This window comes from Gracilinanus agilis, chromosome 2 (genome assembly GCF_016433145.1).
Source record: "Gracilinanus agilis isolate LMUSP501 chromosome 2, AgileGrace, whole genome shotgun sequence".
Taxonomy (NCBI): domain Eukaryota; kingdom Metazoa; phylum Chordata; class Mammalia; order Didelphimorphia; family Didelphidae; genus Gracilinanus; species Gracilinanus agilis.
The window spans coordinates 287,562,629-287,588,862 of NC_058131.1; the positions used below are offsets into that span (position 1 = coordinate 287,562,629).

The window sequence follows — 26,234 nt, forward strand, 5'->3', positions numbered from 1 at the left end:
TACGAAAATATTTATAGCTACGCTTTTTGTAGTGGCAAAGAACTGGAAAAGGAGGGTATGTCCTTCAATTGGGGAATGGCTGAACAAACTGTGGTATATGCGGGTGATGGAATACTATTGTGCTAAAAGGAATAATAAACTGGAGGAGTTCCAGGTGAACTGGAAAGACCTCCAGGAACTGATGCAGAGTGAAAGGAGCAGAGCCAGAAGAACATTGTACACAGAGACTGATATACTGTGGTAAAATCAAATGCAATGGACTTCTGTACTAGCAGCAATGCAATGACACAAGACAGCTCTGAGGGATTTATGGTAAAGATGCTACCCACATTCAGAGGAAGATCTGCAGGAGAGGAAACATATGAGATAAACAACTGCTTGAACACATGGGCTGAGGCGGACATGATTGGGGATGAGGACTCAAAACTACCACACCAATGCAACTAACAACAATATGGAAATAGGCCCTAAACAAGGACACATGTTACAACCAGTGGAAATGTGCGTTGGCCATGGATGGAGGGAGAGCGTTAGGTGAAGGGGAAAGTAGGGGTATAAAGTATGTAAACAGGTTAAAAATGAATATTAATAAATGTTTTTAAAAAACAGTGCTTCAGTGTCCCATTTTTCCCAAATCTCCCCCAACGTTTGTTATTTTCCTTTTCTGTCATGTTAGCCAATCTGATAGGTGTGAGATGGTACCTAAGGGCTTTTAAAATTTGCATTTCTCTAATCAAAAGTGATTTGGAACATTTTTTTAGATGACTATAAATAGCTTTGATTTCACCATCTGTTCATATCCTTTGACCATTTATCAGCTGGGGAATGACTTGTATTCTTATAAATTTGATGCACTTTTCTGCATGTTTGAGAAATGAGACCTTTATCAGAGAAACTTGCAGTAAATTTTTTTTTCAGTTACAATTACTGTGTATTTTCCTCCATCATATTTTCCCCTTGTTGATCCTTTTCTCTCTATCTCTCTCTGCCTCTCTGCCTCTATCTTTTTCTCCCCCTCTCCTTTCACCCTGTCCCTCCTCAAAAGCGTTTTGCTTCCTACCACAGGCTCTCCCAATCCATCCTTTCTTCTAATAGCTACCCCCTTCTCTTATCCTCTTCCCCTCTTACTTCTCTGTAGGTCAGACAGATTTCTATACCCAATGTTTGATCTTCTGAGTATATTGATTTATTAAGCAATGCAAACTAATTGCCCAAAAAATTGGGACCAAGCCTCTTCCTCAGTTTAGGGATGACCCTTGAATACAGAGAAATACAGAGAAAAAACTGAATACAGTAAAAACGATTTTAAACAATCAAATAATTAAAAGGAAACAATACAACATTAGATAATCTGATCTCTAATTATATGAAAGATTAGACTTTCTAAGTCAGAAGAGAGTGAACAGGTACAATTCCCAGAATTCAAGAAAAGAGGTATCCCACTCCTCCCCAAATATCTGTAAATAATCAAAGGAACATGGAAACAATGACTGATTGATCAGAAGGAGCAAGATATCAGACCAGAATGCTTGAGATGTACACTTATGAGAGAACTTGCATCAATCTTAGGATCTGACAGTCTTTCTGGTCAACATAACTTGGGTCCTTGGTTAAGAGTCTTTAAACAGCAGCAATAAATGGTCCAGTTTCTCACCCATGCAAAGCTCGGTTCAAACAATGCAATAAGGTTTTCTCCCAATTCCCTTAACTGAAAAAACTTTTCTCACAAGAGAGAATTTAGATTAGGCCCATAATTGAATAGAAAGAGAACTAAGCCGTCTCCAGAATGGAGTCAGTGTGGTTCACTCAATTCCCACTTGCTGTCCTAATCCCCTCAATTCCTTCAGCACAGGTCAGCAGACAGATTGGGAGAGGATAGGTAGATTTGAGAAAAAGGGAAAAAAAGAATATTGTTTTTCATCCAAGAGAAATGTTAAATCTGTGCTGTCAAGCTCCTGTTTCATTATGAGAACTAGATGGCAAAGTATATAGAAAGCTGGGCCCGGAATCAGAAATATCTAAAGTCAAATCTGGCCTCAGATATAGACTAGCTGTGTGACCCTGGTCAAGTCATTTAACAAGTCACTCAATCTGCTATAGTTTCCTCAACTGCAAAAGAGAGGTGATAATAGCATCTATCTCTCAGGGTTGTTGTGAAGAACAAATGAGATATTAATTGTAAAATGTTTAGCACAATGCCTGGAACATAGTGGGCACTTGAGAAATGCCTGCTTTCAGTATTATCTGTAATGAGGATAAACTGGAAGCCTTCCCAATAAGATCAGGGATGAAGCAAGGATGTCCATTATCAACACTATCATTCAATATTGTTCTAGAAATCTTAGCTATAGTAATAAGACAAGGAAAAGAAAGTAAAAGAATTATAAATGATGAGGGAACAAAACTATTACTTTTGAAGATGCTATGATGGTATATTTAGAGAACCCTAGAGAATCAACTAAAAAACTAATTGGTACAATTAACAACTTCAGAAAAGTTGTAGGATATAAAATAAACCCACATAAATTATTAACATTTCTATATATTACAATCAAAATCAAGACAGAAGAGAAGGGAAAAAATCGATTTGAAATCATTGCAAACAATCTAAAATACTTAGGAAACTACCTTCCAAGACAAATCTAGGAGCTATATGAACACAATCACAAATCATTTCCTACACAAATGAAGACAAATCTAAACAAATGGAGAAATATTAATTACTCATCAGTAGGCTGAACCAATATAATAAAAATGGCAATATTACCTAACATAACAAACTGAGTGGACTTAAGCAAAAAAGCCAAGCAAGCATGCATTGTGAAAAGCTTTTGATGGAATTCTGAGGAACCCAGGAGAAATGATGGTGTGAGGAGAGAATTCTGGAATGAACCAACAGTCACTCACTGATCTCTGGACCTTTGGGGAAAAGGCAGGGAGGTGTGAGGCTCTGAATCTCTGTGGGATTCTGATCATTTCAAAAGGCAAAATCTGAGATTTTACTTGACCATCTGACATAGCCACTCTAGCTGAATCTACATCTTCTGCAAACATCTAAGAAGACAAATATCTTAGTTTCCTGAGTAGGACAAGGAGCCTGGGACTCCTGTGGGAGGGAGCCAGCAACCGAGGGCCTTGTTTGAGCTTGAAGTTACATTCCTTCTCTCGCCATTTGTGATCTTTTAGGATAGGAGTTTACTGGGGTTCGGGACAGTTACCTGTGATTGGAGCTACAGAAGAAATCCAGTAGGAGAATCTGAAATAGACTAGAGTAGTTTCATCCCTTTCCCTCTTCCCTGAATCTTCAATCCCTTCCCTCTATCCTCAAATATATTGTCTTTGAATGAACCCTCTGTTGAGTTATATTCAAACAGAGTTGGAATAGCGACTTCTAGGAGGGAGGTTTCATCTTGTGGTCAGAGGGTGGAAGGAGCACAACACTCCATATTGATTGGAAGCCTGTTTGAGGTAGGGGGGAAGTTTCAGATCAAATCACCCAGCTCTGGGCAATTGTCAGGGGCCAGGGGGGGTCTCATTTTATTCACATCATCTCCCACTATCCTCTCATCCCTGGCACTTCCAACTTGGGGAACCCCCTCATGAGTTACACCCCCAAGTGTCTTCCCAGGAAGGAAGGGGCCGTGAGTCCATGTCCATTCAGTCAAGAAAGGGTTACCAGAGCACACCCCATCCATCTGTTACCCCCCCTTCTTACACTAGATCAATTTACTTAGAGCCATATGAATCAAATCATCAAAGACTTATTTTCTAGAGCTAGAAAAAATAACAACAAAATCATGTGGAAAAACAAAAGGTCAAGAATAGTAATGTGGGGGAGAAGCATTACAGATTTCAAACTATTAAAAAGTAATAATCTTCAAAACAATCTGTTACTAAGAAATAGAGTGGTGGATCAGTGGAATATATTAAAAACATAATATGCAGTAATGAATGACTATAGTAATCTAGTTTTTGATAAACCCAAAAAAGCCAAGCTTTGGGGGCAAGAACTCATTATTTGACAAGAACTGCTGGGAAAACTGGAAAATAATTTGACAGAAACTAAGCATAAACCATCATATCACACTATATATCAAGTTAGGGTTGGAGCGGATACATGATTTAGATATAAAGAGTGATATTATAAGCAAATTAGAGGAGGATGGAAAAATTTATCTATGAATAAGGTAACTATGGATAAGGGAAAAGTTTATGATCAAAAAAGAGATAGAGAGGATCAGAGGAGGTTAAATGGATAATTCTGATTGCATAAAATTGAAAGGATTTGGCACAAACAAAACCATTGTAGCCAAAATTAGAAGAAAAGCATAAAATGTGGTGGGAGGGATTTTTATAGCATTTCTATGATAAAGAGCTCATTTTTCAAATATATTGGGAAATGAACCAAATTTATAAAATTAAAAACCATTTTCCATTTGATAAATGGTGAAAGGATATTAATAGGTAGTTTCCAGAAGAAATCAAGGCTAGCTATAGTCATTTTAAAAGGCTCTAAATTACTATTGATTAGAGAAATATGACTCTGAAATATCATTTCATATCTGTCAAACTGGCTAACATGAAAGAGGAAAATTCCATATGCTGGAGGGGATGTGGAAAATTAGGTACACTAATGCACTCTTGGTAGAATTGCCCAGTGAGAAAGTGACTTGCCCAAGGTCACCCAGAGAGTTAACCCCTGGATAGAACCCAGGTCTCCTGACCTATAAATCAGTACTTCTTCTATTAATAGCACAGAACATCATAGAATTACAGAATTCCATAATCATAAAAGTCCTAACAAATATACAGGAAGGATCTGTGTAAGGATAGGGAATGTCTGGTATATGAATTCCCTCCACTAACCAGCCTATAACTTAGTAGGCTATTACTTAGTAGTCTGAAAAGTTCTATTGGAATTGCCTGAAACACATGAAGGTAAAGTGACTAGCTTTGGTTTGCAATGCTAATAAATATTAGAGGCAGAATTTAAATCCAGATGTTCCTGACTCCAATCCCAGCAGGCTCTGCCCACTATGCCAAGCTACCTATAAGGAGTAGGAATTAAAATCCATTAATAACTCACATTCCCATGTTGCTTTAAAGGGCCTTCTTCTCATCAACCCAATGAAGTGGGGTGGGGGTATCATTACCCTCATTTTACAGATGAGGAAACTGAGACCCAGAGGAGGGAAGTGATTTATATCCATGGTCACATAGCTAAGAGGATCAATCAATCAATCAATTAGGTGCTTTCTATATGCCAGACACTATAGATCAGAGATTGGCCTAGAAACCAGAAGACCTGACTCACTGTACTATATTGTCTTTCCCTTCCTTTACAAGGATATGAAGGGTCATTTTTGTTGTTAAGGCTCACAGGTCAATTATTTAGACAATCTTATAAGCAATTACTGAAGCCATCATTTTAAACATTTTTTTAATATTCAATTTTCTTAATTTTGAGTTCCAAATTCTCTTTTTCCCTCTGTCCTTTTCCCTCATTGAAAAAGAAACTTATGATATTCATTATACATGTGAAGTCATGCAAAATATTTCCACATTATCCATTTACAGAAAAAAAAGCAAGAAAAAATAAAGAATATGAAGGAAAATTTACCTTATTCTGCACTCAGAATTCAGTAGTTTTCTCTCTGGGGGTAAATAGCATTTTTCATCATGAATTGTCTTAAATCTTTGTATTTCCTATAAAAAAAAATATACTCTATAAAGTGAGGGAGTTGGATCAACAAAGTGTCTTCCACCTCTAACATTTTATGTCTGACATTCTATTGTCCTAAGGTGTCTTCTAGGTCTGACATTCCAAATTCTAAGGCCCTATCCAGCTCTGATATTCTGGTCTAAGGCTCCTCCCAACTCTGACATTCTGTGTTCTGTGGCCCCTCCCAGGTCTGATATTCTGCATATTCTGCAGTCTGAAGACTTCCAAAGGGTCTGGCATTCTGTTGCTCAAGCATTTTACCATTGTGAAGGATTAGTAAATATCCATTGTTTATTTAGCAAGGACTCAAATTTCCAGACCATCAGAAGGCATCTTAGAAACCATCTGCTCCAACTATAGAAAGAGAGAGAAAAAAAAGGAGAAGCCATGGGCTAGGCTGCCAGAGGTCATCCTAGTTTAGAGTCTAAAAAAATCATCTCTGTGGAAATAATTTCCCTCCTGCAGCTGCTCTATCTACAGATAGAAACCAGGGCAAGTTTCTCAACTTTTCCTTGTTCATCATAGCAGGAGAGCTTATGCCCAGCCTTAGAGGCAGATCCAAACCCAGGCCTCAAAGAATCACCAAATCTTTCTCTCCTCAAGGGATTTAATATTGACAGACAAAGTCTCTCAGGCCAAACTGGCAGGTTGGATGGGGCCTATCATAGAAGCAAAAAATCAGGTTCATCTTAGGCTCTTAAAATTAGAATGTTATAACTAGAAAGCATGTTAGAATATAGAATGCCAGAGTTGGAAAGGATGTTAGATTCAGAGCACAGAACATCAGAGAAGAAAAGGACATTAGAACACAGGGCATGGCACATCAGAGAAGGAAGGGATGTTAGAACACAGGACACAATATCATAGAAAGAAGAGATATTAGAACACAGGACCCCAAGATTTTGGTGCTAGAAGGGACATTAGAACATAAGACACAGAATGTTGAAACTAGACAGGGACTTAGATGATCAAATCCAAATTAATCCATTTGATAAATGAAAGGGGAAAAAAGCCTAACGAGGTGGTACTTCCCTAAACCTAAGAGTGTGGATTTAGAGCTGGGAGGGACATTAGAGGTCATTTGGTCCAATCTCCTCATTTTTTAAATGAGAAAACTATACTAAATATGACTCACCCAAGTTCATTCTGAGAGTAAGTGGCAGAACTCAGATTCCAAACCAGGCCCTCCTGCTTTAAAATCCAGCACCTTTTCCACTGTATCATACTGCTACCTCATCAGTGGTGGTAGAAACTAGACTAATCCAAAGCTTCTGATTCCTCAGCCAAAACGCTCACCAATATATCCCAGCTCTTTCCAAAATGGAAGGGCAAGTCTCTCCCCTCTTCTCCCCGTCCCTCCCTCCCCAAGCTAATCTTCCCTTGGATTGCTTTCTTTCTCAGGTACCCCAGCCCCAGAACCCAAGAACATAGCACAATCCTTCAGTTCTAAGAGAGCAACCATCGGAAGTTCAGTGATACTGCACTGCAGAGTGACAAATGAAGAACCACCTGGGCCAGTGAAGTGGTTAAAGGGCAGCATTGATGGGCAGCTCATCTACAGTGACAAAAATCCCTCATCCCGTGGGAAAAAGGTGAAGAACACAAATAACATCCTGGACATCCACATAAGCAACATTACTAAGCAGGATGCGGGAGTCTACTTATGTGTCAAGTTCAGAAAAGGGATCCTGGATGAGGTGCATACCATTGTGAGTAACACCACACTCTATATAGGTGAGTATAATCCAGAGAAAGGCAAAGGGGATGGGGAGGGAAAAGAGCACTGGATTGGGATTAGGAGGGTCAACATCTCAAACCGAGCTCTGCTCTTTCCTATGTGTATGTCCCTGGGACAGGTGGAGGGGGAGGGAATAAATATCTAAGAAGAGCCACAATGTGTGCCAAGCTAAGTGCTTTATAAATATTGTCTCACTTGAGTCTGACAACAACCCTAGGAGATAAGTACTATTAATACCTTCATTTTAGATATGAGACAACTGAGGCAGATAGAGGCTAAGTGATTTACCCAGGGTCACATAGCTGATTGGATTTGAACTGCAGTCCTCCAAGCACAGCACTCTAGGCACTGCACCATTAGCTGATGTAGTGATAAAGATGGTTTTCAATTGAGTCAGGAAGACTTGGATTCAAATTCTGACTCTGACACTAATTAGGTATGTGACTTTGGGCAAGTCACTCTACCTTCATGTGTTTCAGGTAATTTCCTAGGTAACTTCTCAGACTAGTAAATCTTGGTCTCTTAAATTATAGGCTGGTTGAGGGAAGGAGTTCACACATTAGGAAGAAAGGGCCATACAGACCTTCAGATATCTAAAAAAAATGGTCTTGTCTTCTCCCCATCTCAGCCTCCTTTTCTTGTATTTTTATTTTTTTTAAGGTCATTTAATTAATTAATTAAGAATATTTTCCCATGGTTACTTGATTTGTGGTTTTGACATAGATCATTCCTATATTCTTGTAAAGACCCATCCAATTCTGAAGTTCTGTGGCTATAAGACTCTTGATCCTTTTGGAGCCTCAGTTTGCCAATCCACAAAATAAAAGGATGGACTAGATTACTTCTAAGATCCCTTACAACTCTGTATCTACTTCGTAGGCTACAAATTCCAGCATACTTTCCTGAGGATTCTCCCTCTTGTTTCTATTCAGTCAGCCAGTCAGCAAACATTTATGAAGCACATGCAAGGCATGTGCTTCCCATGATTCTCTGGGTTTATCATAATCATTATTTCTTACAGCACAATCCTCTTCCATTATATTTATAATATTGTAGTTCAATGCTCCAGAGTCTGCTATTCTACAAATGACCTTTACACATTTAACTACGCCATGTTGCTTCCTTGGCAATGAACCTAACATAGAATTTTAGGGAATTATAATGCCCCAGAAAGTAGATGGCAAAGACAAGATTCAATCTCAGGTTCCTGGCTCCACTGAGCCATGGACTTGGAAAAGAAAGACCAAAGCTTGATTCTCTCGCCAACCTTTACAAGCTGGGTAACTCTGGGTAAGTTATTTAACTCATTGTTAGCTCAGATCTACCCTAAAATTTTCTCTATTGATCTTTTTTCCCTTCCTTCTTTCTCTCTTTCCCCCCTTTTTTCTCTTTTAAAATTTTTTCTTTTTTTTTCTCTATTGCTCTTAACCCTCCCCTCTGTTATCAAACACGATAAGTCTGTTCCCTCTGGGCCATATAGACCTTCAGATATCTAAAAAAAATGGTCTTGTCTTCTCCCCATCTCAGCCTCCTTTTCTTGTATTTTTATTTTTTAAGGTCATTTAATTAATTAATTAAGAATATTTTCCCATGGTTACATGATTCGTGGTTTTTTCCCTCCCTTCTTCTCTCCCTCTCCTCCTGTAGCTAATGAGCAATTCCACTGTTTTTTTTTTTTTGGCTGTTTTTTTTAAACCCTTACCTTCTGTCTTGGAATCAATACTGATGCTAAGGCAGAAGAGTGGTAAGGGCTAGGCAAAGGGGATTAAGTGACTTGCCCAGGGTCACACAACTAGGAAGTGTCTGAGGCTAGATTTGAACCTAGGACCTCCCATCTCTAGGCCTGGCTCTCAAACCACTGAGCTACCCAGCTGCCCCCTCCACTGGGTTTTACGTGTGTCATTGATCAAGACCTATTTCCATATTATTACTATTTGCACTAGGGTGATCATTTAGAGTCTACATCCCCAATCATATACCCATTGACCCATGTGATCAAGTAGTTGTTTTCCTTTTGTGTTTCTGCTCCCACAGTTCTTTCTCTGGATGTGGATAGTGTTCTTTCTCATAAGTCCCTCAGAATTGTCCTGAATCTATCATTGCTGCTAGTAGAGAAGTCCATTATATTGGATTGTGTGCCACAGTATATCTGTCTCTGTATACAATGTTCTCCTGGTTCTGCTCCTTTCACTCTGAATCAGTTCCTGGAGGTCTTTCCAGTTCACATGGAATTCCTCCAGTTCATTATTCCTTTCAGCATAATAGTATTCCATCACCAACAGATACCACCATTTGTTCAGCCATTCCCCAATCAAAGGGCATCTCCTCATTTTCCAATTTTTTGCCACCACAAAAAGCGCATCAGCCTCCTTTTCTTAAGGCTAAACACCTTCCCCTACCTTCCCCCATCCCCTGTACCAAATTTTCATACAGCATGGTCTTGGGGCCCTTCACCAGCCTAAGGTTACCCTTTCTCTAGACATGTCCCAGCTTAGCAATCTCCTTCCTGAAATGTGCCCAGAATGAAATTCAAGACCTCAGATCAGTTCTGACTGAGACCGTTACCAGCCCAAGTCAGACCAGTCTGGCGATTGTCCCTTGTTCATGACATTCCATCTCCCATCTCTGTGTCTTTGGACTGGCTGTTCCCCTGTCCTGGGATCCACTCCCTCCTCACCTCCATTTCATGGAACCTATCTATAGCTTCCCTCAAAGCTCCCTTCAAGGGCCACCTCCTACATACAGAAAGCCTGTTCTGAACTTTGTAGCTGCTCCTGTCCTCCCCCAAAATTACTTTAAATATATTTTGCACTTAGTGTCCTATGTAAATAGGTGGCACAGTGGATAGAGTACCAGGTCTGAAATTGAGAGGATCTGGGTCCAAATCTGGCCTCAGACACTTGTATGACCCTAGACAAGTCACTTAACCCCATTTGCCTAGCCCTAGACCTTCTGTTTCAGAGTTGTTACTAAGACAGAAAATAAGATTTTTTTAAAAAATGTTGTCTCTTCCCATAGAATTTAGGCTCCTTAAAGGTGGAGATTGTTTTGGTTTTAATCTTTGTGTTAAAAGCACTTAGCACAGTGAGAGCCTGACCTAGGGTAAGCACTTTTGAATGAATGAATGAATGCATGTATTCATGAAGCCTAAAATGGAAATGGGTCTGATTTTTCCAAAAATACCCACAGTACATACAGTTTATCTCATTTTTTCATTTCTCACCAGGCTGCACTTAGGACTTCTCCATCATGCCTCCATGCTCGGTAAACACACAAACACACTCACACACACACACACACACACACACACACACACACACACGCTTCTTTTATGTGTTGCCTTCACACATTAGAATGTAATCTTGAAGGCAGGGACTCTCTTTCTTGCTTTCATCTCCAGTGCTTACCACAGTGCCTGGTACACAGCAGACAGTTAATGAATGCTTGTTTTACAATTTTACAATTACAATTTACAAATTCTCTCCCATCTTCCCTTCCTTCCTCATTGAGAAGGCAGGTAATTTGATATAGGTTATACATGGACAGACATGCAAAACACATTTCCATATTAGTCAAACATTTATCATTGTTTGTGACTTTATTTTGTTTGTAATCTTTAACTTCCATCTTAGAATTAACACTATGTATTGGTTCCAAGGCAGAAGAAAAGTAAAAGGCCTAGGCAATGGGGGGTAAGTGACATGGCCAGGGTCACACAGCTAGGAAATATCTGAGGCCAAATTCAAACCCAGGACCTGAGTCCCCTATCTGCCCCCTTATTATTGTTATCATTATTTTAAATAAATGTTTATTATTTCATTACAGTAGACAGCCAAAGTTCATCAGGCATCATCGTAGCTGCCATAGCCGGATGCGTGTGTCTCAGCCTTGTCTTCTTATCCCTCTTCTGCTACTTCAAAAGACAAACAGGTGACAACTAATTTTTCAGGGTCCCAGAAGGTTGGATGTTGGGGGTAAAAGTCTGTGAGTAGAGGAAGCAGTGAGGGAGAACAGCACTGAAAACAATAGTGTCTCCTCTCACCTGTGCAGACCCATTGGCTTTTGAGATGTGGAGGGACCGAACCTGTGATTCTGTCCATTTAGAAAGCTCAGAGGAACTTCCCCAACCAAAGGCAAATCAATACCTCCTCCACAGTTTATTACCTTGGGCTCAATTTACTTGCCCAGGGTCATGCAGCTAGTATGTGGCAGAGGTGGGTTTTGAACCAAGTCTTCCTACTGCTGAGAAAAACTCTCTATCCACTCTACCACCCTGCTTTTCACCATCCCAACATCTGTCATCTCACTGTGGTGCAGAAGGAAGGTGCTGGATTTGGAGTCAAAAAACACAGGTTCAAAACCAAGCTCTTCCACTCACTACCTGTGTGACTTTGAACACATTTTTTAAACTCACTTGGCCTCCAGATCCTCATCTATAAAATAAGAGGGTTGAGTTCAACAGTCTTTAAAGGTTCCTTCCAGCTCTAAAGCTGAGATTTCATCTGAATGTCACAGTAGCAAAACCTCACTCACAATAGCCCTGTGATATGAGAATTTTGTGAGGATTATTATCTCCATTTCACAGATGAGAGAAATGAGTCTTTAATAGGTTACCTTGACCATGATTTCCTAGTTAGTAAGTTTCCAAGATAGGATTCGAACCTAGATCTTTTGACTCCCAAATTGTCTGCATTCTATCTACTCTGCCACACTGCATCTAGATAGAAAGTAATTTGTCATCTAAAACATAGACCATCACCTTGAAGGGACCCATAGAACATAAAATGGGAGAACTGGAAACAGCCTTATCCAATCAAACTTCCTCATTTTATAAAAAAAGGGGATAGGGGATGCTAAGGCCCCTCTCACAGGCTTAAGATTTAAACCTAGTTCTTTTTTTAAAAAATTAACTTTTTTTCTAGTTACATATAAAAATTTCTAACCTTTGTTTTTTTAATAATTTTGAGTTCTGAATTCCCTCCCACCTTCTCTTTTCATTGAGAGGGCAAGCAATTTGATATAGGTTATACATGTGCAGTCATGCAAAATGTAATTCCATATTCATCATATTGAAAAAGAAAATAGACTAAAATAAAACCAAGAAAAATAAGATAAAAGAACAGTATGCTTTGATTTGCATTAGATTTCATCAGTTCTTTCTCTGGAGGTGGATAACACTTTTCTTCCCAAGTCCTTCAGAATTGTCTTGGATTACTGTGTTGTTGAGAACAGCTAAGTCATTCACAGTTGATAGTTGTATACTATAGCTGTTACTGCATATAATGTTCTCCTGGTTCTGCTCACTTCACTTTGCATCAGTTCATGCAGCTCTTTCTAGAATTTTCTGTAATTGTTCTCCTTATCCTTTTTTATAGCACAATGGGATTCGATCACCATCATATGTCACACCTTGTTCAGCCATTTCCCAACTGATGGGCTGCTATAAATATTTTTTTACATATAAGTCCTTTTCCTTTTTTTTCTTCTTTTTTTTTTAAATTTCTTTGGGATATAGACCTTTTATTACCTTTTGGGCAAAATTTGAAACCACCCTCCAGAATGGCCAGATCAAACCCAGTTATTTTGATTCTCATCTATAGAGTTCTTTCTTTTCTCTTACATGTTGCCTCTCTAAAGGAAATCTATAAGGCAGCTGGGTGATGTGCTGGATAGAACTATGAACTTGGAGTCAGGAGCCCCGAGTTCACATTTAGCATCTCTCGCTTATTAGCTATATGACCCTGAGTAAGTCATTTAACACCTTGCAGCCTCAGTTTCCTTATTTATAAACTGAGGATAGTAAAAGCACCTACTTCCCAGGCTATGCTGTGAGGATCAAATGAAGTAATATTTGTAAAGTACTTTGCAAGTCTCAACGTGCTATTATCATGTGGGGTTTGGGGGAAAATCCCATTGTGTGGTCTTCCTTGATTTCCCACCCCCAGAAGGTATTTATACCTGTGGAATTGGCATCCAAGAGCAATTCTAAAGTGGAAAAGCAGTTATAGAAACTAGGCTTGGATGGGTGGGTAGGAAGTATGTGGTGTAAAGAAACCAGTGAGTCTTTATTATAGTCAGAGAACTGGCCCTAGTCCTAGATGTGGGGGATTACTAGATGAATGCATGTATAGAAGCATTGGGGTATATCTGCCTCCTTTAGAGCCAGTTTGGGGAGCCCACATGAGGCCTCCCAGGGTCTCTACTCAAGCTCCAGATTCTCTTTGCAGCAGTGCCTGGAGATGGGGGAAAGAAAGGTCGGGGAGAAGGGGGTGCTCCAAAGCTTTGGGCCTACATCTGCCATCACACTTTGCCTTTCCCTAGAAGGGGTCTAAAGCTACACTATCCCTGCCTGGGTTAGAGGTCTAACATCGTCTTTTTTCCCTTTCTCCATCTAGGTCACAGCCCATGTTCGGCCCGGTTTGTATGTTCCAGGTACTGGATGATGCCCCAAAAGGGAGTTTGCTCTCTTCTTCACATGCCTACTCTCTTCCTAGGAGAAAGTTTCTACCACTGAGCCCAGATCATTTCCCAATACAGTATATTTCCTAAAATCCTTGACCCAAGATCTGAACACCCCTTGCCTGAGCCTATGCTCCTCCAAGCTCTGCCCCAGAAGGTCCAACCCTGACCAGGCTGGAGAAGGAGAATTTATACCTTCTCACTGGGTCTCCCCATGCTCAAGAAATGGGACCAAGCTTTTAACCTTTTACTCAGGCCATAGAGTGAGGTCATCTGTCCCAGGGAACAAAAGAGCAAAGACTCAATACATCCCCACTTTAAAAAATGCAACATTCTGAGATGAAGGAATGAAAGAAATGACAGGTGGTTAGAAAGCCTATATTCAGATCACTCGGTCACTTAATGGTTATGTGACCTTGACATGACTCTGAGCCTCAATTTCTTCCCCTGTAAAATTAGGGTACTGTAAATGGAACCTTCCAGTTCTGACATTCTATGGCCTCTACCTTGAAGTTCCTTACAACTTGCCAGCCTAGGTCTATTTTCTATCCTTTTGTGTAGTGATTATTATGCCCTCTTTATAGAGGAAGAAACCGAGACCTAGAGAAAGTAAGTGACATATCCAAGCAAACAAAGCAATTCTGTGGCAGAATTGGGACTAGAACCCAGGTCTCTCAACTCTAGGGTTCTTACCACTCTCCTTTACTGCTTCCCAGAACATAAGTTGATCATATACCCTTCCCTAGGCACTTCCTCAAAGGTGGCAGATTAGAAAAACTAATTTTGTGCTGTTTTTGGCTGCATCTTCTTTCTTCTCTTCTTTAGATCAGAAGCCTCAAAGACCAACCAATCCCAGAAAGAGGTAAGGGCTTGATTGTGATGCCCCATGAAAGGTAGGAATGGAGTCAGTCAATATGCAACTACAGGGCACTTGCTTTAAAGATGGCCTTGTGCTAAGTATTTTTAGGGAAGAGGATAGAGTAGAACTAGAAGAGATAGTCTAGTCCCACAGGGAGTTTCTGGTCTAATGAGGAAGAAGAAGATGAACATACATGCATACTCATATGGTAAGGTTTAGAATATGGATTAAGCAAGAGACTTCAGAAATCATGAAGTCTAACTAAAGATAGAACTAGAGGTAGGTATGGTATAATCAGGGAAGTCTTCCTGAAGAAAGCAGGATTCCAGAGAGGGAAAATACAGTTGGGTTGAAGGAACTTGTTCTTGAGACCATTATGAAGTAGAATGTGTCACAAATTAATATGTCATATACCAGGATGGGGAAAGGAAGGGAGGGAGGGAGATAAGTTCAATCATATAACTTAGGGAAACTTGAGTGGAAATTTATTACAGGTAATTGGTTAAAAAAAATAAAGGTTAATATGTCACAGATTGGACTAAAATAACATGTACTAGAATGTCACAGCTGGGAGGGACCTTAAAACACAGATTGTCAGAGCTGAAAGAGACTTTAGCCATCATTTAGACCAACTACCTCATTTTTCCAAGGAGGGAACTGAGTCCCAGAAAGAAATGGCTTGTCCATGGCTCCACAGCCAAAGAGATGTCTATAATCCCATCTAGCCCTGCCATTCTATGAGTCTGTGATACCATGAGGATGCCCAAGGAGTTCATACATATGTACTTTTTTCCCCCTACTCTTTTCTACCTACAAGTCTATCTCCTGATCCATCTATATCCTTCCCTTTGGATTGTTTTGGGTGTTCAGAGAGGGTGGGTGGGAGGGCTTGCTGAGCCCTTTATGGGGCTTTTCATCTTTTGGTGTCCATTTGGCACTCAGCTCTCTCCTTTTGGCTCCAAGAAGCTATAGCAACCATAGGCTGGTAAAGCCATCCCAGCAGACAGGCTAAACCAGATGGAGAGTAAGTGGCAGGTCTCAGACCCCTCAGTGAGACAGAGGGGCGTCTCCTCCAAGCATGTGAAGACTTCCCCCGGTGGAACCGGCAGACGAGAACAATTTGTTCCAAGGGCCAGGAAGGCAGCTAAAGCAGATGTTGTGGAGCACTTAGAGCTCAGTCAGACTTTTATCTTGCCTCAGGACTTTGATGACTCTGAAGAGAGAGGGAGGCCAACGACTTGGTGCAACTCTGCCTCACTTAAATCCAATTCACTGCCAAGTCAAGACACTACCCACGATGTCTCTGGTCCTCCTCAGAAACAAAGGACCAACAATAATCCTTTCCCTCAAAACCCTACTGCTTCCAGAAAACCTTCCCTGAAAATAACAATGGCTCACATTTAAGGGTTAATTGATTCTGATCTGGTCTTGACATAGCATGACCACTCCATTGTTCAAATGGACTTGACTCCTCTGCAGTTAGTAACCTTCTTCTTCTTTCTTTCTTTCTTTTTTTTTTAAACCCTTCCTTTCTGTCTTGGAATCAATTCTGGGTATTGGTTCTAAGGCAGAAGAGTGGTAAGGGCTAGGCAATGGGGGTTAAGTGACTTGCCCAGGGTCACACAGCTGGGAAGGGTTTGAGGTCAAATTTGAACCCAGGACCTCCTGCCTCTGGGCCTGGCTCTTTAATCCACTGAGCCACCCAGCTGCCCCCTTAGTAACCTTCTTATTGTGTGTAGTTGTGGATCATACTGGAAATTTTGTGCACTGGATTTGGAGTCAGGAGACCTGGGTTTGAATCTGAGTTTTGCCACTGACTCACTGTATGACCTTAGTTAAGTCCTTCCCCTTCCTGGGCTTCCATTTACCTCTGTCAAATGAAAGTATTGGACTAGAATTCAACGGTCGGCAACCTTTTTGGCAGTGAGAGCCATAAACGCCTGCGGAAGGAGGAGAATGGAGGCAGAAGGCGCTGGAATATGGGGCGGGGGCTGAAGGGCCCCCTGGGGCACATCCTGGGGCTCTGCCCAGACTGGCAGGTCGGGAGGTGGAGCCAGATATGGCTCGAGAGCCATACATTGCCGACCCCTGGACTAGATGATCCCAAAGGTCCCTTCCAGATAGGGTACTCGATGCATTTCAGCCCTAAATGCTCCCATCCTCTAAGACACTGTAGCCGCTACCCTAGGATTCACAACAGGGCAGTCACTCCCTCTCCCCTGTTCAGTCCATCGAATAAAATGGGTCTGTTCCTCCCCACTGCTTTCCCATCTTCAGAGCTAGTTGGGGGAGGGTGATGCAGTGCTCCCAGGAGGATGGAAGGGAATGGGGGAGGGGGAGTGGCAGCTCTGCTGGTAAGTACCTTCCCCATCTCTTCCTCTGGACTGAAGGTACCATGGTGACGGGTGCCATGGAAACTGGCAAGCTGGAGGGAGGCCAGGGCATCCCACAGCGACAATCAGCAGCCCACGTGCGATGGTGCTGACCTCCTAGGGATCCTGCCCAGAGCTCTTGGGCCTGCTCAGAGGCCAGGCCCTTTGCTGTTCCTATGGACCCTGCCTAACAGGGCTCCTTTGACAATTGATCGCATTTATGTTTCACTGGTCAGATATAGCATGGGTATAGCCAAGGGAAGAATCTTCTCCAGGAGGCTTGCTGAGTGGGGAGCTGGAAGATGAAAGGAATCACAGAATGCCAAAGCTTGGAGGGTCCTTAGGGCATAAAATATCAAAGCCAGAGATAACCCTAGAGTCTATCCAGCCTAACTCTCTCTTTTATTTGTTTGTCTATTTTTTTAATAGGTAAGGACATTAGGACCCAGAGAGGGGAAGTGAGTGCCCGAGGTCAGGCAGTGAGTGCAGCAGGGGCAAAAATCAGAACTTGAACCCAGATCTCCAGATTCCCAATCTACATTTCATTACATTCTGCCAAGGGATCCAACTTCCCTTCTCCTGCCCAACCTGTCCCCTCCCCTCTTTCTTCCTTCTTATCTCCTTGAGCAGCTTTATAAAATTACTCTGGTGCAAGGGGAGGTGGGGGGCAGCTGGGTGGCAGCTGGGTAGCTCAGTGGATGGAGAGCCAGGCCTAGAGATGGGAGGTCCTAGGCTCAAATCTGGCCTCAGACACTTCCTAGCTGTGTGACCCTGGGCAAGTCACTCAATCCCCATTGCCTAGCCCTTACTGTTCTTTTGTCTTGGAACCAATATACACTATTGATTCTAAGATGGAAGGTAAGGGTTTAAAAAAAAAATTACTCCTTGTGTTCCCTCTTAGCTCCCATCAGGGCAGAGTTCAGATGGAAATGGGGCCAAACCCAATAACCCCAGTTACCCCTATGACCCAGTAAGAATCCACAGGAATTTAATATTTACTGCCCTGTGAAGGTCCTATGGGAGCAGGATTGATGAGTAAACAAGTACAACCCAAAGGCCTGAGAATTTATCCACCCTGGCCTCCATATCAATAAAATTCATGGATTCTCTGGTCTCTGAACCAGTGCCAAGGGACCACCCATGGCTGCTGAGATATCCATCTCCTTCCACTAAAGTGAAGGCTTTCGGGTTATTTTCACTGATATCCTCTAGTAACCTTATTAGGAGCTTTGAAAATAGTCATCTAGGGAGCCTGGAGACCCTGGTCATTGGGATCGACTTTTACACAGCCCCTACCACTGGGCTCTGAACGTCTGGAGAACCATAGAGTATGGAATTTAAAACCGAAAGGGACCTTAGAGAGCACTTAATTCATCACCTCATTTTCCAGAGGAAGAAAGTGAAACTGGGAAAGGGGAAATTACTTACCCAAGAGCATACAGGTGACGAGTGAGTTTTTAATGTCCTTTATGACCTGATCTCTTCTTGCCCTTTCAGTCTCCTTAGATGTAACTCTTAGTCCTACATTCCATGGGCCAGACACTCTTTCTCTGTCACCATGCCTTTGCACTGACCATGTGGGATGGAATGATCTGGAATGTACTCCCTCATCGGCTTCCACTCTGGGGAATTCCTTCCTAGCTGTTAGAGATGCTGTCCAAACACCACCATCTTCAATGCTAAGCCTTTCTTGGTCTTCTAGGCCCACTCTCCCTCCCTAACTCTCTTGAATTTATTCTGCATTTATCATGTATATGGGTGTGTGAGGATACATTTGCATGTTGTCTTCCCGATGGACTGTAAGCTTCCTGAGGGCAGGGATTGTTTCCTTTTTGTCTTTATAGTTCCAACACCTAGACAGAGTAGTAGGCACTTAATAATTACTTATTGATTGATTATCTGGTGCCTCAAAGAGACAAGTGAATATTAGCTAATTCAGTCTCAGGGGGAGCATGTCCCTCATTCCACAGAAAGAGAGCCTAGAAAAGTTGTGCCTTGTGACCTTGGGAAAATCAGTTCACTTCCACAGGCCTCAATTTCTTTATCTGTAACAAAAAGGGACTGGACTATATGACTGCCAAGACCCCTTCCAGTTCTAATTCTAATGATCCATGGCCTTAGGTAATGACTAAGTCACACAACAAGGTAGAGTCAGGATCCTAGCCCTGGCTTTCCTAAGGTCCAGAGTGGAAACTGTCTAGCTTACATAAGTAGGAAAGACTGGGTCCATGATAGTGATAGGAAAGGGGGAGAGGAGAGGAAAAGAGCAAAGGTTAAAAAGAAGGTGTGGTTCTATGGATTGAGAGCTGGGCCTAGAGATGGGAGGTCCTGGGTTCCAATCTGGCCTCAGACGCTTCCTAATTGTGTGACCCTGGGCAAGTCACTTACTCTTTATTGTCTAGCCTTTACTGCTCTTCTGCTTTAGAACCAGTCCTTAGTATTGCTTCTACAGAGTGAAGGTAAGGGTTTTAAAAAAAAAAAGAAGTAGAAGGGATCAAGTAAAAGAAATCTCAATGGGAATGTATGACTTTGTAAAAGGACTGAAGGAGAATCAGGGAATTTCCAAATCATCTGTACTCTCCCTCTGGCTGGCAGGGGGATGGGTTGAGATACTATAAATGACTTCATAACCATTCTTGTGTGAATGTAGATGGTGGAACAAAAAAGAGTCAGGGAAAGAATCAGTTTTCCTTTGTGATTCTTCTGAAACTGTGGACTCTGACTCCTCTTTCACCCTGGTTCATAGACTCATAGAATATTAGAGATAGAGAGAATCATAGGACATAAAACCTAGAATGCCCAGAAGGGCTCTAACACAGTGGCAAAGTAGGAAAAACACTGATTTTGGAGTTGATGGACCTAGGTTCAAATTCCACTCTTGACATTTATTACCTATGTGATCTTGGACAAGTCTTTTAAATTCTCTTCATCAAGACCAACTCTTCTAATGTCCAAAATCATCAAACGAGGCAGCCCTGAAAGAAGGAATTAGGTTTTTTTAAATATACCCTTAAATATACTGCATCCATATAGATTTTGATTTGACCTAAGATTTATCTAATTCTTCCTCTCCTTCCCCAAACCTCCTTATCAAAGGTTCTTTTTTTTTGCCTTTCCAGCCAACAGGGAACAAAGAGATTGTATATGCTGATCTCCAACCCATTGAGAAAAGTCGTCAATCTATGAGCCCAGCCAGAGTGAAGGGTTTCCATTCTGAGTATGCCACTATTCAGGTCCAATAGTCTGGACCCAACAGAAGAAGCTCCAAGGAGGATGGAACGATCAATTTATTTCCAAGGAATGCTGAAGATTTTACAGTTCCAGTAAGAAAGAGGGAAGCTGAAGATTATTTCAAGAACCTGAAAACAAATTCATGGGGATCAATGATCAGTAGAACATTCAGTGGAATTTTAGAATCTGGGTCTGAGTTCCAGATCTTCCATTTACTAGGCTGTATGGCATCAGGCAGATCACTTCCCTTCTCGGATCTCAATTCTCTCATCTGAAAATGGGGATAACGACCCCTTAGCTTCTTACTTCACAAAGGTCAAATGGGATAATAGAAGTAGAGTCCTTTGTAACTATAAAACCTCTATATCATGTCAGCTATTATTATTGACCTTCTGAGGGGAAAAAAAAGATGTGTTAATGCTAACTTGGAAGCAACTCTTCAGCTTCCATCACGTGTTGAATCTCTAATTCAGTTGGGGTGCCAGGTCTCTGCAGATCTTTTCTTTTCTTTTTAAAACCCTTACCTTCTGTCTTGGAATTGATACTAAGTATTGGTTCCAAGGCAGAAGAGGGGTAAGGGCTAGGTAGTTGGGGCTAAGTGACTTGCCCAGGGTCACACAGTAAGGAAATGTCTGAGACCAAATTTGAGACCTCCCATCTCTAGGCTTGGCTCTTTATCCACTCAGCTGTCTACCTGCCCCCTCCACAGATCTTTTGGCCTTGGTCTAGTACAGTGGTATCAAACTCAAGTAGAAACAGGAGCCAGTAATCCATGCACAAGGATGCCTACTGGCCACATACTGACTTAGTGTCAGTATTTGATTGTACTGTATTTTGTTAAATATTTCATAATTACATATTTAATCTGGTTTGGGTCACACTCAGGAGTGTTGCCACAGCCATGTTTCATGTTTGATACCTCTGGTCTAGGAACCCACCAAAAAAAGACACAAAAACCTCTCAAGTTTTACTCTAGAAAAGAAATATTTGATGGAGATCATCAGAATATAGACCACTGGGGGATTCTTTACTCAATAATGAATTTGCTAGTCTAGCACCAAGTTGAACTGTTGAGCACAAGTGGCCCAGGGTCCAACAGGGGAATCCCTAGCTCAACCATGTACAAATCTATCAATAACAAAAAAATCCTTACTAACAATCCTAAATATATTTTTATTTAAAACCAGAGATACCTTGGTAGAGAGCATAGAAAGCTGGCTTTGGAGTCAGGAAGACCTGGTTTCAAATCACACCTCCACCATTTACTGGCTTTGTGACCCTGGAAAATTACCTAATGTCTGAGTGCCCATAGGCCCATGTTGGCAAACCTATGGCACACTTGCTGGAGGGGGATGCTCCCTTTCCCCTCTCCGCCATGCCTGAGGACATTCCTCACTTCCCCCCCACCCTCTGCTCATCAGCCCAATGGGATTGCTTCTTCCCTCCCCTGTCTGGAGTAGGGGGGTGGCTCACATGCCATGTGAGAGTGCAGTTTACCATCACTGCCCTAGGCAATTCTCTAAAACTGTTCAATCAGTAGGTATTCATCTGCTTTGGGAAAGGGAGTTCCTCACAAGTACAAAATCATATGGCCTGTTAAAGAAGTCAATAAATGAAACATGCAAGCAATCCTATAGACTGGCATTGGATTTTCTCTCTCAGACCCAAGTGGACATTTCTAAATGGTACTCACAGGGAACAGGAGGAGTTGGGGGAGAGAAGGGAGATAGGGAGTGCAGGAAAAGACTACAAAGCCAGATTTGGGCCAGAGTAGTTCTAGATCAGCAAGCAAGGCCAAGAGAAAGACTGTCAAAGCTGTAGAGTCATCAGGCTCCTGATCCTTTCACAGCTGCAAGATTAAAGAAGTTCAAGGGTCCAGACTCCAGAACCACTGCCTGCTGCTTCTGTTACACTAGATTCCATGTGGTCAGGGGTTTCCTCTCTGCTCCCCTGTCCTAGAAGACATATTGTGCCATTGAAAGTTCTTCTAGCAGAAGGGAAGGTGGCCCCCACTGAATGAACAGATTCCTCTACCTCCTCATGGACCCCTGTCTGAGCACTGATGTGGATCAGTCAATCAATAGGTTGAATTACACAGAAGTAGATTCCAGGAGACTTGGGAACTTAAATAGGAAAAAAAGAAACCTACATCTTTATTTCAATATAACTGGTTTCTTTTATAATCTTACTTGATTTTTATGCATTTAAAACCATTATTCTGAGGAATCCTATCTGCCTAAAATTAAATACATAGGATTATGAAGGAAACCATTATTCTGAGGAGCCCATAGGCTTCATCAGACTGCCAAAGGTGTCTATAACACAGAAAAGAATAAGAATCTCCCAGCTGCAGTCTTGAATCAAGATAATCTCACCCCCTGTCTCTGCTAGGAAGGCATCCCCTGAATCTGTGACCCATGGAGAAATATTCCATGCTGCCTAGGGAGGGAAGAGACAAGCTCTTTACTGCCTCCCTCTCCCATTTACACAGCCAGACAGAATTAGCCATTAACTATGACACTAAGGGACAGTGGAGCCAAGGACATCTGGGAACACTCCATTCCTGAGTTGTTGATGCCCATCATCGTGCTCACCACATTACAAAAAATAAGAGGAAGCAGGGTCAGCTGTTAAGACATATGCCCATAGCTCAAGGACAGGAACCTTCCCTGGAAGGGGGAGGGAAGGAGGAGTTTATATCCCCCTCCCAAGGAAATTGCTTTTTAAGAGAACACAAAGAGAGGGCAATGAGTACTCCTAAGTAATCACTTGATAACTGTGCTATGTGGTATAGTAAAAATATCACTGATTTGGAGTCAAAGAAGACCTGGGTTCAAATCCCATCTCTGACACTACTTAAGAGACCTTGGGAAAATCACTCTCTGGGTCCCTGTTTCTTCAGCTGCAGAATGGGGTTCAGGTGGATTAATTGACCTCTGAGATCCCTTTCAGCTCCTAATCTATGACTATAAATTTTAGGTCTTGGAGCTTCTGCTGACCTTCCATGATAATAGGTCAAAAGACCCATTCTAATTCTAAAGAGAATGGAATCACCAGCCAATCAATGAATAATCATTTATTGAATGCCTGCTGTGTGCCTAGTCCAGTAGGGATAGCCCCCTTTTTCATTTTCAAAGACCAATGACATCATTTGGTCCATAAGTAATCTTTATTTTAAAATCCTTCCCTTCCCTCTTAGAATCAATACTAAGTATTGGTTCTAAGGCAGAAAAGCAGTAAAAGCTAGGCAATTGGGGTTAAGTGACTTTCCCAGGGTCACGCAGCTAAGAAGTATCTGAGGTCAAATTTGAACCCAGGACCTACCATCTCCAGGCCTGGTTCTTTATCTACTGAGCCACCTTACTCCCTCCACAAGTAATTATTAAGACCTACTATGTCCCAGGCATTGTGCTAGACAGTGGGAATACAAGTACAAAGAATGAAATAACCCACACTCAAAGTGAACTTCTATTCTTAAGGTGCTTATAGAAATGTGAGCTGTGAAAATGACGGTGATGATGATGGTGTGCTCAAGATTCCATAGTTAAAAATTGCTCAGTCAAAATTCAACCCACCTAAGACTAGAGACAGAAGGTCTTGGGTTCAAATATGATCTCAGATACTTCCTAGTTGTGTGATCCTGAGCAAATTACTTAATCCCAATTGCCTACCTCTTACCACTCTTCTGCATTGGAATCAATATTTAGTATCAATTGTAAGACAGAATATAAGTTAAAAAAATTCAACCTACGAGCTCCTTCCATTACATTTTATTCCTTCCCTTTTGAGGTCATCTATGTTTGACTTTATCCATCCTTCTCACAATGGCCCTTCTGGAGACAGTGACTCCTGGAGGAGTAACCCATTTTTTAAAATTTTTTTTATTTAACCAATATGTATTATCATGCAGAGTCCTGTGTTGAGAACTAGAGTAGATACCGAGCTTAGGTAAGACACCATCCCTGCCCTCATGGTACTTATGATCTAGTAGGAGGATGCCATCAAAGATAGCTAGCATACACAGTATTACATGCTAAGATCACTAACGAAGTGAAAGATAAATGAAAGATAATGAGGAAAGTCATTATTGAAATGAGGGATGGGGTCAGGGGACTACTAACTCCAGTGGTGAGAATTACAAAATAGGCTAAAGGGCCCAGTGTTCCTCCAGTATACCATATTTCAAGCTGAACACTTCTTTCATGCACAGTATTAGCTTTGCTAGAGAACAGGAATCATGGGGAGAAAAAATAGTTCCCATTTCTCTAAAACTTTTGTTGTCTAAAGCGCTTTGTCCACAACAGAACTATGAAGAAAAGAGAGCAAGAATGGTTATCTCCCTTGCACAGATGAAGTTATTGAGGCCATTCGTGTTTGAATGACTTGGTGGTCAGATCAAAGGTTTGCTCCCCGTGTGGCTGTCCTCAAGGTCATTGTTCTTTTCCTGCCAAACTGTATCACTCTCATTTTAAAGAGACACCAAGACCCACAGAGAGCTAAGTGACTAGCCACTTAGCCAGTTGCAACAGAGCTGGGATGATAGTTTATGACCTCAAATTTACCCAAAATTCAAATGGAATTTAGTTGAGAATAGAATCCAGGTATACTGACTCCAGGTCTTGGTATTTTTCCTTTCCAATGATGGGAGCAAAAGCCTCTAGTCCTGTCTCCCCGGCTTCTGAATCTCCTCCAGATCAGAGCTTCCTATCTGACTCCATCTGTGACACTGAGGCCTAGGTCAGCATATCCTGGATGAGGTAGAGCTTCCCTGAGTCTGCCACCTCCTCCTGAGCCCAGTCTGGGGCTGCCCCAAAGCAGAAAGGTCTGGGCTGAACTCTTTTCCCTCCCACCCCAACCCCAGAGACAGGGCCCCCTTCCTGAGAGACGGAAGGCAGACAGACATCCTTCCTGAAGGTCAGAGGAGTGGGGCAGGTTGTCTCCCTGATACATGAAGGATGGGAGGACCAGCTTCCTCCCATGAAAAATCCCTTCCAGTTTCCACCAGGGCCATTCCCAAGTCACTAAGTGGCGGTTGCCAGGTAAAGACTTCCAGAGAACAGATTGATTTCCAAGGGCAGCTGAGAAAAGTCGTATTAAATGTGCAAATTGCTGTAGCAGCCCCCTTGATGAGCCCACGTGAGGCAGCCTCCTGCTTGGTGAAGATGAAACACATCTCTTAGCTCCCTGACAAAGAGAAAACTGCTAGTTCTGAAGATGGCTGGGATGACCAGCCTGGAGCCATACTCCATGGTTTCATTTTCCTGGTGCCTCCTGAGTCTTGACCAGTGATGGCACCCTTTTTGTGGGTTGCAGCAGAGCTGACTGCCCTTCTTCTTCCATGTTGTGATTTCTGAGATTGGAAGCTCACTCTGTCTCCAACACCTACTGTTCAGAGGCCTGAAAAACCCACCTGTGTACCCTTTTCCTCATGCTTCAGTATTGCCCTCTCTGTTTCCTCTTTGAAAAGACCAACCTTTCCAGGAAGCTGGGGCAAGGCAACATTAAGGCCCAGATGTCTTTGTGCCTAATATATTCCCCTGCCCCAAAGAAACTTCTCCCTTTCCCCCCAACCCAGTGGTTGTCTCAAAATGCAAATAAACTTAGATGGGAGGTCCTAGGTTCAAATCCGGCCTCAGACACTTCCCAGCTGTGTGACCCTGGGCAAGTCACTTGACCCCCATTGCCCACCCTTACCACTCTTCCACCTAGGAGCCAAAAAACAGAAGTTAAGGGTTTTAAAAAAAATGCAAATAAACTGGGAATGGAAGAACAAAAGCAAGTATGGTAGAGCAAGTTATTTCCCTGTTTTTCAAACATGCTCTAAATGTGGGGTCATTGATCATGTATTCACTA

General features: G+C 41.9%; 1 protein-coding gene across 1 annotated transcript in view; it reads left to right on the top strand.

Annotated features, from left to right (window-relative positions):
• Positions 1 to 20,899, top strand: part of LOC123233641 — a 33,114-nt gene extending 12,215 nt beyond the window's left edge. Inside the window, exons 2-6 of the mRNA XM_044659703.1 lie at positions 7,124 to 7,456; positions 11,286 to 11,390; positions 13,856 to 13,892; positions 14,745 to 14,781; positions 20,270 to 20,899. Of these exons, the coding sequence (XP_044515638.1) occupies positions 7,124 to 7,456; positions 11,286 to 11,390; positions 13,856 to 13,892; positions 14,745 to 14,781; positions 20,270 to 20,392 (635 nt within the window). The 3' untranslated portion in view covers positions 20,393 to 20,899. The remainder of the gene's footprint in view (positions 1 to 7,123; positions 7,457 to 11,285; positions 11,391 to 13,855; positions 13,893 to 14,744; positions 14,782 to 20,269) is intronic.
• The last annotated feature ends 5,335 nt before the right edge of the window (positions 20,900 to 26,234 follow it).